Genomic DNA, 14822 nt, shown 5'->3' with positions numbered 1-14822 from the left:
TGGCTGAGTTTCTGTTGTTCCCAAAGTGGTAGGCCACATAAAATGAGAGAGTGGGTCAGCAGATGGTGAGGTGCATAGTGCACACAGGTCACCAACTTTCTGCAGAGTCAATCGCAGTCCTCCAAACTTCACATGGCCTTCAGATTAGCTCAAGAACAGTGCACGGAGAGCTTCGTGGAATGGATTTCCATGGCCAAGCAGTTGTGTTCAAGGGCAATTTAAACCGTCCGATGCAGTGGTATAAAGCACGTCGCCACAGGACTCTAGAGCAGTGGAGACCGATGCTTCTCTGTCTCATCTGATGGATGAGTCTGATTTTGGCGGTTGTCAGGAGAACAGTACTTGTCTGACTGCATTGGGCCAATTGTAAAGTTTGGTGGAGGGGGGATTATGGTGTGGGGTTGTTTTTTCAGGAGTTGGGCTCGGCTCCTTAGTCCCAGTAAATGGAACGCTTAATGCTTCAGCATGCCAAGAGATTTTGGACAAGTTCATGCTCCCAACTTTGTGGGAACAGCACACCAGTGCACAAAGCAGGTCCATAAAGACATGGATGAGTGAGTTTGGTGTGGAAGAACTTGACTAAGTCCTGACCTCAACCTGACAGAGCACCTTTGGGATGAATTAGAGCAGAGACTGTGAGCCAGGCCTTCTCCTCCAACATCAGTGTGTTACCTCACATCATAATAAACCCTATGAATTAAGAATGGGATGTAGCTCAAATTCATATGTGTGAAGGCAGACGAGCAGATACTTTTGCCATTCAGTGTATTTCCCCTTCAGAGGACGTTAATTTGTTGTTTGAAGCCTATCCTAACTGCTGTAGGCTGAAAGGTTGGGTATACTGTGGACAGGTTTCTAGGGCAAACACAGAGTGACAGGCAACCTATCAGCAATTTAGAATCACAAGTACGATGGCGGAAAAGTCGCCAGCATCAATAAGAGGGCAATGTCGCTGGCTGACCGACCAGGTTACACACCAGGTGTGTGTAGCTGCACTGAGTGGGTTTTTTCCCAATATAGCGCACTGTATAATTGCAGTTTATGCATCAGAAACTGCTTCAGACATAGTTTTGAGAGATACACGGTGACATTAAGGTGAGAAATGCTGGAAATATCAGAAAGTCCATCAGGCTCTTTTTGTGCACAGCCGGATTTCCTGGTTTGCGTCTTTGGCTGGCTTTTTCTGTGCTACATCATATAGAGCCACTGCGAAGCCTCCCCTGTGAAATTATGCCCCTCACTGTAAACCTTAACAAAACCCAACTGCTTGAGTTATTTTTAAAAAGAATCCCACCCATACAGTTGCTACGATATAGAAAAGAGTAAAATGGTTTTTAGTACCAGGCTATAAACTTACTTTCATGGCTGGAGGAATTGGACATTTTAACATGAGTCTGAGGATTGAACTGGCAATTAGAGGGAGTCCTGTTTTTGGCTCCATTTTTAAGCCCCAGTGAGGTTGTCGCTTGATCACGGTAAGCACAGTGTCACTGTGCTAGTGCAAATGTTTCAAACCAGGTGGACTTGGTGAGGAAACAAACACCAACAGCAAACATTCCAGTGTTATCAGCATGTTTTCTCCCACATTCTGCACTGAGGTACAGTTTCAATGTTGCAGTAGGATTTTTAGTGTTTACCAATTGAAATGCTGTCAGGCTGAGGTCCTGTTATGCTGGGTTTACAAATTAACATCCTGCGGTGTTTGCCGGTGTCCACATAGTAACTACATAAGTACATAGAGGATGCCAGAGAAATGCGAGAGATGGGCAAGATAAAGTAATACGGTCTGTCTCCCTTTGTACCTTTGAGAGAAATCATTGCTATGTGCAGGTAGTGGACAGATGGCTTGACAATGCAATAGAGCAGTATTCTTCATCTCTGCCGTCTAGGACCTTTCCCAAGCTGAGAGGGAAGATTAGCAATGAAGATGGGACAGCAGAAGGGAACAGGAGACAGTCAGGAGAACAGATCAACCATGGAGATGGAGATGAGGAAGGAGAAGAAGAAGCAGTGATAGAGACAGAAACAGGAAGGCAGATGGAGGACTGAATTAGAACACCAGTGAGCATGTTTTGACAGGCGGCGTGCAGAAGACGGCCAAGTTCAACACCAACTCAAACAAACACAACATGTTTGCAATGCAGTATCACGGCACTGTAAAATATAAATAATAAAAGGGTTTCCCTACTTCTCCAAGAGGCAGGAATAGATAACAAATCCCCTGTGCATTAATTGGGCCCTGCATTCAGACAGGTTCATTAGGTATCGAGATAGATGGCTGATAACTGCCAAAGCAGTTCATAAAATATGAATGTCTCCTGCTGCCAGACCAATGCTGAAAGTTCAGATGATACCTTTTACTAATGTACTGAGAAGAGGGATAAACATATAAATGGCCTAAGATTAGAAAAGTGAAAGGGCAAGTTCGCACGTAAAAGACGGAACGTGATACAAAACAGTCGAGCTTAGGGATGGATAAACAGAGGGGACAGAAAGAGGGATGGATATTTTTACATTGATCAAAAGCAGGTGAGAGGAATGGTAATAACCCGGAGGAGGTGTTGGGAAAAGACAATTGGTCAGTCAGCCAGGAAAGGATAAACACAGGTACTAAATACAACATTTTTAATAGCGGTCTGGTTTGTATTTTCCAGTGCTACTTGGCCTCTTGGACTTTTTCTTTAAATTCCTCTTCATGCCTCTTTTTATGCTTTGGTTGTCTAAATGAAGTTACCATTGTTACCAAAGTATAACAGAAAATTGCTGTAAGACTTAAAGTGTGTTTTTCAGATGATCTACCATTTCCGTGCTTTGTGTGGTCAGTGCTTTTTTTTTTTTTTTTTTTGATGTGTTTAAAGTGAAGGGGCAACAAGTTGGCCACTCCACATTTGCATAAAGATGAAGTTCAAGCTATTTCATTCAAATCAGGGGCATCAAGTGCAGCAAACCTCTTCTTGCAACTCATTGTAAAGAACTTTTAATTTAACTATTGTTGATCTAAAATGGACACAGATTTAACTGTCATTCCAATTTCCAAGTTAGGCCATGAGAACAATTCTTCCAATAATGTTGGCAAATGGTTGGCACTAAAAAGCAGGATTCTTTAGATCTAGGCTTCCTTCAGGTGCTCTGGTTTCATCTCACAACCCAAAGATTCATTGATATAATTGTAAATAGGGATGAGAGTCTGGTTTCCTCTTTCTGTGTTAACCCTGTGATAGACTGTCCAGGGTTGTTGTCTCTAAAACCTAAGTTAGTTAAGCGGTTCAGAAATTAGATGCATGAACTAGTCTAATTTGTAATTAAAAAAAAGGAACACTTACAGTGGGAACAAATAACCAGTGTGGTAGTTTAGTTTGAGGACTTGTTGTCTAAATGGTAAAAAAAAAAAAGCAATATATTTACGATTGCGTGCTTAACAATATTAAAACCTCAAGAACCAATCATTAACAAATGGACAAAATTAGCATAAACCAGACTTTTTAAAAATGAGGTTTCTTTTTAAATTGAGAAATGAGAAGCTACATTCATGAATTAGTTACCCATCCAGAGCTATTCAAACGCTGATCATTGCCTGCATCTGGAAATTACCTTTGAGCTTTTTGAGGTGACACTGTGGATTTATCTTCATTCAACTTGAATTTCCAAATCAGTCAATGTTTTTACTCCAAACAAATTGGTTCTTTGGCCCATCTCACTGAGGTTTAATTCAACCTTTGGAGCAGCTCTGCCACAAGAAATATTCTGTAACCAACTGTAATTTGCACAGCTCTCTTCTGGTCTCTCAGCTAACTCCTCTCTCTCTTCTTTTTTTATTTCATTTTTTGCTTCCAATTCTGCTTTCTGTGAGAGGCACCCTGCTAGGACTAATATGGTCTGTTGCATTAGTTGCAAAGAAAAGAGGGAGGCAGAGTGGATCAAACCACTACAATGAACTAAACATGTGTACTGTACACAAACAGCCCTGAAGGACTCCTGCCGTAGGCTCTCTGAGGTGTCTTAAAGACAGCGGCAGAAAAAAACTGTACATGAAAATCGAATAATAAGCTGGCTGCTACTGAAACAGTTGTGATGATTTTAATGCTCAGGACTTATGCAGTCAAGAAAGACAAAATGTTGATGTTAACCAAGAATATTAGATGCTGGCTAAACGCATAGATTAGTACTTGCATCTACTGCCGACTACCAGAGAAGTATTTAGAAATGTTTGTACAATTATGTCATATTCATAATACAAAATCAGTCCCTATTATATTCCCAAGGAGCACTGGGAAAAAAATTTACCTGTAAAATGTGCAGCTAATTACATCTTGGACACAGTTCTATAATGAACAAATATCTGACCAGTTCAATATTTTGGTCTGGAATCAAATACCTGAACTATTGGATGATTTTCCAAAGAAATTTAGTTGAAGGTGTCTGGCTTCACAAAGAATGTTTATTCATAAATAAGAAGGCAATTATTTGAAAACCTTTGAGAGATTCAAGTCAGTCTTAGTTGGTGCACCATTCTTTGGAGAACGGTTCCCTCCCACCAGGCAACCTATGCAATCACCACTTTGTTGCAGCAGCTAGTTGCAATCCACCTCTAACTGTCATGGTCTGTAGATTATACAGACCTTGTGGAGTGTGATGTTGTGGACCCAACAGAGAAAAGCGAAACACAAATTCCAAAAGGGAAAATAAACTAAATCCAAAGGCACAAAGAACTGGGGAACACATGGGACATGGAAACAGGAAATACTAGGGGTAAGCGCACACACATTATATATAAATAAAACTATAACCAAGAACTAAAGACTCAGGAATAAATATACTAAGGAAAACACGTTAAACAGATAAAAACACAGCAAAAATAAGAATCCAACAGAAAATCTTTAAGCAAAACTTGAGTCCACAATCTCAGAAACACTGGCTCAATGACCCAGGACCATGACACTGACAGCAAACAGTATCTGCACTGGTTTTCCATTTTTCCTAGTAGCAAGAAGGTTGAAGTCTTATTTTTACTCTAGTATGACTGAATCATCAACAAAATTGAAACAGCCATATTAACAGGTAGATAATATGACTCGATTTAAATGTTCCAAAATGTTCCAACAGCACAAACATGGTTGAGAGGTTAGTGACTACTACAGCTCCAAAAGAAAAATCCAAAATTTCATCCACTTTACATTTCTTACAAAGAGGGAAACCATCCATAGAGGCTGTTCCCAGTTTTGCCAAAAACTGTATTTAATCCACTGTTTAACATTCCTATTGATAAGTTGAAAGACTGTCAACAGGTGAAAACCTGTGATTGTCCTGGGACCAGTGAGTTGTCTCATTTGTCCTTACCTTATCATAGCAAGTATTCATGTCTGCATGACTGATTGAAAAGGAAAGAAAAGGGAAAAAGCATATCATATTTCATCTTGGAAAGAATCCAGGTGCCTATTTTTGAAGTCTCTATTTAAAGGAGAAGCAAGAGAGCCATAAATTTTATTTCATTGGTCACTGCAACTCTGCACTCCAATTGAGTGTATCGAATTGTGGGTCAAATCTGATAAAAGCCCCTTCAAAGGTTTGCATACTTTGACCCAAAATAAGGTTTGAAAATAACATTGTCATCCCATGAGGGCACTAACCAGATTCACATTCCCACATAGGCCTGAGGAACGTTCCAGGATTAGTGATGTTATTTTCCAGAGAATTCATTGGTCAGTAGGTGGTGGTTTTGTCCTGTTGATTTCTTATCTTATCTGCTCCAGAGAAAGCAAGAAAATGCAAAAAATAAACATATCTAGTGGAGAGAGCTGCCTCTCACCACACAGCTGAAATGGCTTTGAACCTGTTTGTTGCATCAGTGTAACATGACCAGGTAATACACGATCTTTAGCAGTTGAGAATTCTTCCACAGATTTCTATTCAGGATTGTTGGAGTGTCATATCTCTTCCTTATATTGTTGGTCATTATAATGATTCATTATTTATAAAAAAAAAAGTTATAAGTGAAGCTCATTGTAAACACTATTAGTTTGTTATCATGCCTCAGCATGCTGGGGAGTCACTGCTCACCCCTCAGCTCATATCCTTCAGCTGAGCAGCTCTTTTCCAGTACCTCAGCTTGTCTGAAGACATGGTCTCTTCCTTTGTTCCTGTCCATCTTGTGTGTCTGGGTAGGTTTTCACTCCTTTTTACATTGAGCTGTCAGAAAACAAACTCACTGCAGTTTTAAGGATGGTTTAGTGGGATCCCATTTGGATAGCTTTTAATAGCTTTGTGACTCAGAGGCACTCGTAAAAGCTGGGGTCTGTGTGTTTGCGCACTGATGGCGTTTTCTCTTAACCAAAAATGTTTAGCAACTACTAGAAAAGATTGGAAATTTTTGGTCTTACCTTACTACCATGGCACCTTAGGGAAGCTGTGGCTCAGGAGGTAGAGCAGGTCATCTACTAATAGAAAGGTCAGTGGTTTGATCCCTGGATGCCCTAGTCTGCATGTCGAAGTGTCCTGGGGCAGGGTACTGATCCCATATTGTCCCCGATACATCCATCACACTGTGAGTGTGTATGTGAATGTTAGGCAAAGCGCTTAGGCATAAAAAAGAAAAAGAAAAAACTACCCTTGTACTGTACGAATGTGTGTGTAAATGACTCTTGTAGTAAGAAAATGCTTTGAGTGCTCAAACTGAGTACAAAAGCACTATATAAGCACCGTTCGTTTACCTTGGTACACTGCCCACTATTTTTCAAACTGACATTCATAAATGGCTCCACAGTTTATGCGACCGAACTGTCAACTGTTTCCCAACTTCTGATTAGTTTTACATTCAGTGCATACCTCATTGTTACTGTAATAAGTTCTTACTTGTGTATCATATATTGGATGTATTTACTGTGGGAACTTCAATAAGTTTAGCAAGAGCCATAATGTTATCTGTAATATACACACAAGGCATATCCCCTCCTCGGCTACGAACGCAGCATAATGGTCAGGCCGTTATCTCTAATTAAGAAGTTGACTGAGGCATGAAGATTAGTCGGGCACAGAAAGAAGAGAGTGTCCAACGTGATCAGCATTACAGATTAATGCAGGGCACTCTGGGAAATGGAAGTTATCAAACGGAGCAGGAGGCTGAAGGCTGAGTGTGGACAGTTACGGTGGTGTGTGTGTCTGAAGTCACACCTTTGTGTCCATTTGTTTCGGTGTGTGTGTGTGGATGCATTTCTACTTTCATTATAGCTGACTCGAGCTATATAAGCCCAGCCTTTAATTCAACACAAAAAAGACATAAGGCAACAAAATCAAACATAATGCAACTACTGGAACACAAACATGAATGAGTCCATCACCATTCAGTAACAGTACTTTCAGCAAAATGCTAATATCAGTAAGGCGTAACAATGGTAACATGGTTTAGTGGGTAAACTGAACCATCATCATTATCATTAGATATTGAATTTTAATATCATTTAAAATTTGAGCTTTCAACCATTATGAAGAGGTGATCTAGATTCACGTGCAATTATGTGCGCCGAATCTCTTGTTTTGTCTTGCGTTATAAATCATTTGCCCCTAATTTCTTTATTGAAAACCCAAATAATTCACTGTTTAGTTCACCATGAATGAAGGTGCTGGAAAGATGTAAAGTTGTAAAAGGGGTCTGCAGGTGAAGCAGTAGCTGAAGTTAGTTGGGAATCTTTTTTTTTTTTTTTTTTTTAAAGGGTCACATATGCAGGGATTTGTTTTTCAGTCCTCAGGCTTGTACTCATACTTGTGTTTATACCTCTGAGGTCTAAATTACTGTCAGTGATAAGTAAGCCTAACCCTAAATTTTGACACAAAGTATAAAAATTTAAGATGTATAGAATGTTTATCCAAAGCTAAAGTCTCAGTAATCAAGGGACCAAAAATATAGATTCTAACTGAAACACATAAAACAGTTTTTTTTTTTTTTTACATTTACTAAACAGGGTTACTTTGAACTTGGACTTCAGAGGGTTAAATAAGCATTAACAGCTTGATAACAGTTGCACCTCAATTTAAATGAGTTACCTGGTCAATCTCTCTGCAGGGCCGCCCACTGTTCCTGCAGTCATCCAGAAACGTGTCCGTCAATATCGTCAACAACAACAACCAGCTGCTCACACAGCTCGTCACAGGTAAGACGCAGCAGGAGAAACACTGTTATTCATCGATTCCATTTGAATCAGCAAAGATAGACGTCACAGCCAGTGGTTAAACTGGAGTAGACCTGCTTTTAGATTTTTATTCATGAATGATGTTCCCTGAACTGGTGACAGTTTATATCTTCCTTTATTTTACCTTTATTTTGCCAGAAGGCCACTTTGCGATTAAAAATTCATTTGCAAAAGAGACCTGGTAAAAAAAAAAGTGGCCATACAAGCACACACTGTAGGTCACAACATATTTAAAATCAACAAAGAGCATATAAGATTATATTTTTTAAAAAATCCACCAAAAAAACAAACAAACCAGGTGCATGTAACTGGTACCATATTCTTTATGATGCATTTACTTCTGTTGGTAGATGTAAGTGTGTTTTAGATATTCCTATGAATTATCACAAGTCTCAAGCACATTTAAGAAAATAACATGGTTTGGCCCAAATCAGCAGAAACCCAAAGTACATTAAATCTTCCTGTTGCCTAAAAAAATAACAGTGAACATGTGAACATCCTTAAACTCGAGATGGCACTTTCTTGTGTCTCTAGCATTACAGGTGCCAAGTTTAAATTAGAAGAAATGAATAGTTGTCAATACAGGTGAAGAACATACAGTAATTCTGATAAGATCAGGGAAGGAAGTCCATCCATTTCTTAGGTGCTTATCCAATTCAGGGTCACAGGGTGACTGGAGCCTATCCCAGTTGTCATACAGCAAGAGGTGTGCTACACCCGGCTTCACTTTCACTAACATGGGCAATCAGGCTAAGCAGTTGCATGATAGTAATTACCAACTAGATAAGTCAGCGCAGAGTTTCCCAATCTAGTTATCAACATGTTCACATGAAAGAGATAGTGGTGTTGGCATCTGTCCAATCACAAACATGGACAGGATACTGTCAGCAGAGCTGATATTTTTGTAAAACTATGGTTTGCTCTTCCTTTGTAAAATATGCAAACTAGACACATAATACATTCTGTACAGGAAAGCAGTTGATGCAGCCAAAGCTCACCGAAGTTTGAGGAATTCTCCAGGAATGGTGACACTAATCAGAGAATTGATTGGTGAGCAGGTAGTTATTTTATACTTCGAACTTCTTTTCCCAAACACAGCCTACTTCAAAGGTTAGGTCTTCAGTTACCACAGAGATAGACCGTCAGAACGAGAGAACCACCTTCATAACACTGAAAACCTGGTTACCTTGTTAAGACCCTGTGACTCCAGTTACAGGCCCAGAGAACAGTCGGCAATCTGGCATCCACCGGTCACTAGAGAAAATGTGTCTTCCCCAATTGGTTGCGAGGGGTTGCATTAGGTGAAAGTGGTCACAAAGAGGTATATGGTGTTGTACTGAAAATCTCTTGGTGATTGCTTTGGTCACTAGCAGACTGCCACAGTCCTCTTGTAGGTTGCATTGAAAATGCCAACTTGTATGAAAACACTTGCCAACTACTCACTAAATGTGTAAAGAGTGCAGTGAAAACTGTAAATGGAGACCATTCAGCTTCAAAGTAAGGTTAAACTTTTGAAATGTGTTGGTGGTAGCAGTAAATGTGTTAAATGGTCTCCATTTCCACTTTGTGTCACCCTTTTTCCAAGTTTAACTACCAGTCAGTGAGTTAGTTGGTGACTGTTACAGGCTAGCTGGCATCTTACATGCAAGCTGTGGACAACTACGGCAATCTGGTAACAGTCAAAGCAATCACAAAGAGGGTTCTGGAGTATCGCCTTCTGTGTGACCAACTTCCAGCAACCACTTGCCAACCAGTCAGGGAATACACAATTTTACCTACCAACTGGAGGTTAGCAGGGGGTCACCAACTTTAGGGCCCATGTGACTGAGGCCTAATCCTGCTTAATACTACGGGCTTTAGTGTATGTTCCAATAGCGAACGATTAGTTTATTTAAAATAGCCAAATATTCACAAGGATGTTTCAAAATATTCTTTTTGTTTGTTTTTGTCACTTGAAACGAACATTATTAAGGCCAGCTAGTTGGATTACTTCTCCATCCATCTTTTCTCTGTCTTGCCTTATCCTGACTCCTGAGTAGTTCAGCCAGAGTGAGTTCAGAAAGAAAGAAAGAAATAATTCCATATTGTAAATATTCAAGAATGCAAAGAGGACATTTGTTTGGCATGTGTTATTTTACAGAATTCAAAATATTTTGCATGTCCAAAATTTCATTCTGAGAAGCTTTTCTAATCCAGACTCCAATGTTTTAACAAACTTTTCCCACTATCATAAATCACTGCCTTATTTATAATTAAACATTTACACATTATTTCATCATCTCTGCTCCTTTTAAATATGGCAGTTACTCCGCCATAACTCTGTGATTGTACCTTCTTTACATCTCTTCAGTTACCACCTGTCACGCTGATAGATTTGACAGTTTTGGTGAAGTGAAATCATTCCACGTAAACATTCTCAGGAAGTGTCTCTGACATGAAAAAGTGAACTGACATTTGCCTTCTGAGTCTGAAGAGGAGGAAGATTAAGTCTGCTCGGAAACTTCTCGTTGATGACTAAGCGGCGTTCGTGTACGGGGAGGAACTTCACATCCCAGATGGAGAGTGACAGAATCAATTGTGCGTGTGTCCATCAGTCACCCTCTGCGTTGGGTGTTTCCTACCACTGCCTGAGACAAAGCAATTTGGGTTGGGGTGGATTGTCTACATTTTCTTGTTTGTTGTGACACCAGTCAGTTTTGACAGCTCACATGTGAGTATCTTTCCAGTACACTTTCAGTGAAATGTGTCTGGATTTCACAAGCATGTTGTAGAGCAGAGGTCTCCAACCTCTGGGCCGTGGACCGGTACTGGTCCGTAGGTCATTTGGTACCGGGCCGCACTTAAAGAATAAATAACTTAAACTATTTCCATTTTACTTAATATCTGATTCTGAACAATGTTTTATTTTGAAAAATGGGCGGATTCTCTCTGTTACATTCATCTATGACTCCCTCTTGACGTGTCAAGATGCTTGTCTCGGTAACGTGATACGTCACCGCTAAAATTAAACCCACAAGCTTCACTGGTTCCCGTACCTGTCTAACAAAATGGGTTGGTTGACCTACATAATGCTTGTTTAAATATTTAAGTGTTCAACATGAGTAGAAAAGCACCATATAACAACTAGTTCATTTACCATTTATATTTAGCAACACCGGGGACAGCAGTAAGGTGGACCCAGCCATCAAGCTGACTCTCCAGTGCTCGACACAAAGGCTCTGCAGCCACTCTCCTGTGAAATCAAAGCTTGTGTGTGCTGGCTGATACTTAGTGAGGCCGAACCCAGCCAACCCACAAGCAGAGGTGGGAAGTAACAAAGTACTTTGTTACTGTACTTAAGTAGAGCTTTCAGGTATCTGTACTTTACTTGAGTATTTATTTTTCTGACTACTTTTTACTTTTACTCCCTACATTTTTACACAAGTATCTGTACTTTCTACTTCTTACATTTTCAAAACAAGCTCGTTACTTTAGGTTTAACGCATCTAAGAAATATTTGCATTTCCGGTCAGTTCAGGAGCTGGCTCCTGATTGTGAGCGGTTTTTTAATTGGAAGCCGCAAAAAAGAGGGCGGGAGGGAGGACACAGACACCCCACACGGTAGAGAAAGAGGCTCCTGCAAAGCTCGCTCGGAGACCAGAAAGAGCCAGAGGAAGTTGTGCTTTACATAGAGGCTACACGCCCGAACGGTGAGGAAATAAATGACAGAAAACGGAAAGGACAAAAAAAGTGTCTGCAGTTTGTCACACAGGTGTCTGCTAGCTAAAAAGAACAGCTGCTGTATTTTAAGGGAGAGCAAAGAATGAGCGATAACTTCACTCAGATGGAGAAAGATTTAGAAACGTCCTCCAAGGAGCTACTTTTATTTTCTTTCTTTGAATAGATTTCAGAGCCTGTACTTTTTTTACTTTTACTTGAGTACAGAAGTTGAACCAGTACTTCAACTTATACCAGAGTAGATTTAACACAAGTACTTGTACTTCTACTTAAGTACAGAATGTCAGTACTTTGGCCACCTCTGCCCACAAGCTAGCAAAAATGAGCTGCAGAGAAACAAGCTCAGGGCTCACACTGATTCAGTGTTATAGTGAGTTGTATTTTTCATGCGCTTTATACAGTAAAACTCGCCTCAGTCAAGTCACAAATTGGATTTTGCTCTAATCAGATGACATCTGCAGGTCCCATTTTTCCTAACGTTAATTCCAATAAAATCATCACCTACATCAGTCGGATGTTCACTCCCAATTAAATGTCATCACAAAAGTCAGATGAGTTTAGCACTTAAAACGCTCCTCAGCTCCCGTCCATGCATCAGTTCGTTCATGCACAACTACACCCTAACAACGCCCGGAGATGGCTTTAGTGTCTATATTAGTTCATTTCACCGGAGACAATCATGGCAAGCTCAGGAGGCGAGTATAAGCCACAAACTCACACTTACGAACAAAAATATGAGATTGTAAAATTTGCGGAAGCAAATCCAGAGATGAAGCAGAAGCAATTGCAGCAAAATTCAGTATTAGACCCCAAGCTGTCAGATATTTTGAAAAAACTTTTTAATTTATCTGACTTACACTTCTACTACATTTCTACTGTACTCGTGTATCTTATTTTGAAGACATTTTTAAACGTTACCATGCGACCAGAGAGCGTTGTGGGCAGAGAGGGTGTTATTCATGTTGTAGCGGGATATTACAAGGATGCTACTGATAGAGTTGCATACAAATACACAGTGGATTCATATTTATTAATATACTTAGAAAAATATCACACTTTTGATTAGGGTCCTATCAGTAATTTTAACGTATTTATCCACCACACATTAAAGGCTGGTCTATGGAAATATTGTCTAACACTAAAAAGGTTCAAAAAAGGTTGGGGACCACTGTTGTAGAGGGGCTCTCTTCCGCCAGCTGTCACAGATGGTTGGAATTTCTAAACATTTTATCACAAATATTCTCAAGATGTTTCCTAATTTAATTTATCCATGTATATTTTGAAACTGGTTTAGGCTGACTGATATTTTTTGATTGGACTGGAATTGTTTTAATCTGAAGCTAAAGCGACAGAAAGCTTTCATTGTTTTTTATTTCAACTTTATAAACTATGAATAGCAAAATTCCCACTGACTGGAAAAAGGCAATAGGATACAACCACTTAAAATTATCAGCTGATCCTTGACAGGACCTTGGTGGATCTGTAGCCTTGGCCAAAATTAGGTCCCCGGCTTATGACATGGGCAATGCGACCACAAGTGGGAATCAGCACACCATTAGCATTTAACCCAATCTTCCATGTAAACAGCTCTCCCATTTTTTCTTCCTGTTTTCCCTTCTTTTCACTGCATTTGAAAGTGCTTTCTAATTCTGTTGAAATTGTTTTTAATTTGTCTTTATGGTTTAACATTTGGTAACCATTTATAAAGTGCTAAATAAATGAAATAAAATAAAGCGGATATAATTATCAGCAATTCTATTAATGGGACTCAGCATCACTGACCAACAGTAATACCACAGGCCACTATGGTACAATATTACATCACACCTGTGGCCTCTTTAGCAAAGGGCAAGTTCGGCTCTACTTTGACTGTGGTTACATTTGATCAAAACATGCAGTTAATTGGTTTGTTTGACATTTTCTCACAAATTAAAACAAATCATTTAGTGTTTGACAAGTTTTGGTCGGAAGTCCTGCGGGACTCCACCATGGTGATGTTTAAGTTTTCATATTCTGAGGTAATTCAGTAAGAAATCAGCGCCAGTCTCTCCTCTTTGATGTCTCCTCTCTCTTCTCTGCATTGGGTTCAGGATCCAGTGGATTTAAAGCACGAGGCAAGATGTTTGAAGTGAAATCCACCTCTGGGAAGCTTCTGTTCTCCGCCGATGAGCAGGAGGTGGTGGTGGGCGCAGAGCGGCTCCGAGTGATGGGTGAGTGACCGGCTTCAAAAGCCTCTGAATGCTTGTTTAGGATCTAAGTGGGAAATGGCTGATAGATTACAGATGTTGAAGGTGCTCCAGCAGAAGGTGTTTTGTTTTACAGGTTTGGCTCGTGTTGTAATATTGGTATCAAGGACCTTAAGCTGATGGACTCACGTTTGGGACAGCAAAAAGCTTTAATTTGTGATTCTAAAGACTTTGTCTAAGGTCTTTGGGGGGGGGGATCTTACTAGTAACCATTTTGCTGCCACTCTAAGATGCACACATGCTTCTGTATCTGAGCTGATGTAATGTGTCAAACTGACGTACAATAAATGCAAAGCAAAGTAATGTAATGCTTATATTAGCATCATAAGCAGTCGATTGGGAGGAGAGTAGGGCTCAGATCTCTGCTGGTTGTACTTGTGTATGTGAGGAGTAAGATGACAACTAGCAAAAAAAGATGAGGACTTCTAGGTAAGGAGAGTGATTGGCGAGCTCATATTTGCCAAGAGGACTCAGCGGGCAGGGGTGGGGGGTGGTGGGTTACATGTTAGTCCTTTAGACAAATGAGTTTTGTGCTTATGACAGGAGATAAGAAGTGACAGAGTTGTTCTGACTGCCACGGCCAGTCGGCCTCCGAGTGATGCCGCTGCGACAAATGATTTCCTCTCAGAGTGGGGGATGTAACTGAGGATAGTGAAGACAAAATTAGCTCTCAGAC

The 14822-nt window shown here is 40.1% G+C and overlaps 1 protein-coding gene across 1 annotated transcript in view; it reads left to right on the top strand.

The window, feature by feature from the left end:
• The window catches only part of LOC115791949 (delta-sarcoglycan-like), a 137864-nt gene extending 123746 nt beyond the window's left edge, over positions 1-14118 (top strand). The window contains exons 4-5 of the mRNA XM_030746258.1: positions 8057-8144; positions 13991-14118. Coding sequence (XP_030602118.1) covers positions 8057-8144; positions 13991-14118 — 216 coding nt within the window. The remainder of the gene's footprint in view (positions 1-8056; positions 8145-13990) is intronic.
• Positions 14119-14822: the final 704 nt, after the last annotated feature.

The sequence above is a fragment of the Archocentrus centrarchus genome, chromosome 14, assembly GCF_007364275.1.
Source record: "Archocentrus centrarchus isolate MPI-CPG fArcCen1 chromosome 14, fArcCen1, whole genome shotgun sequence".
NCBI classification, from domain to species: Eukaryota; Metazoa; Chordata; class Actinopteri; order Cichliformes; family Cichlidae; genus Archocentrus; species Archocentrus centrarchus.
This window is presented reverse-complemented; position numbering and strand designations above follow the sequence as displayed.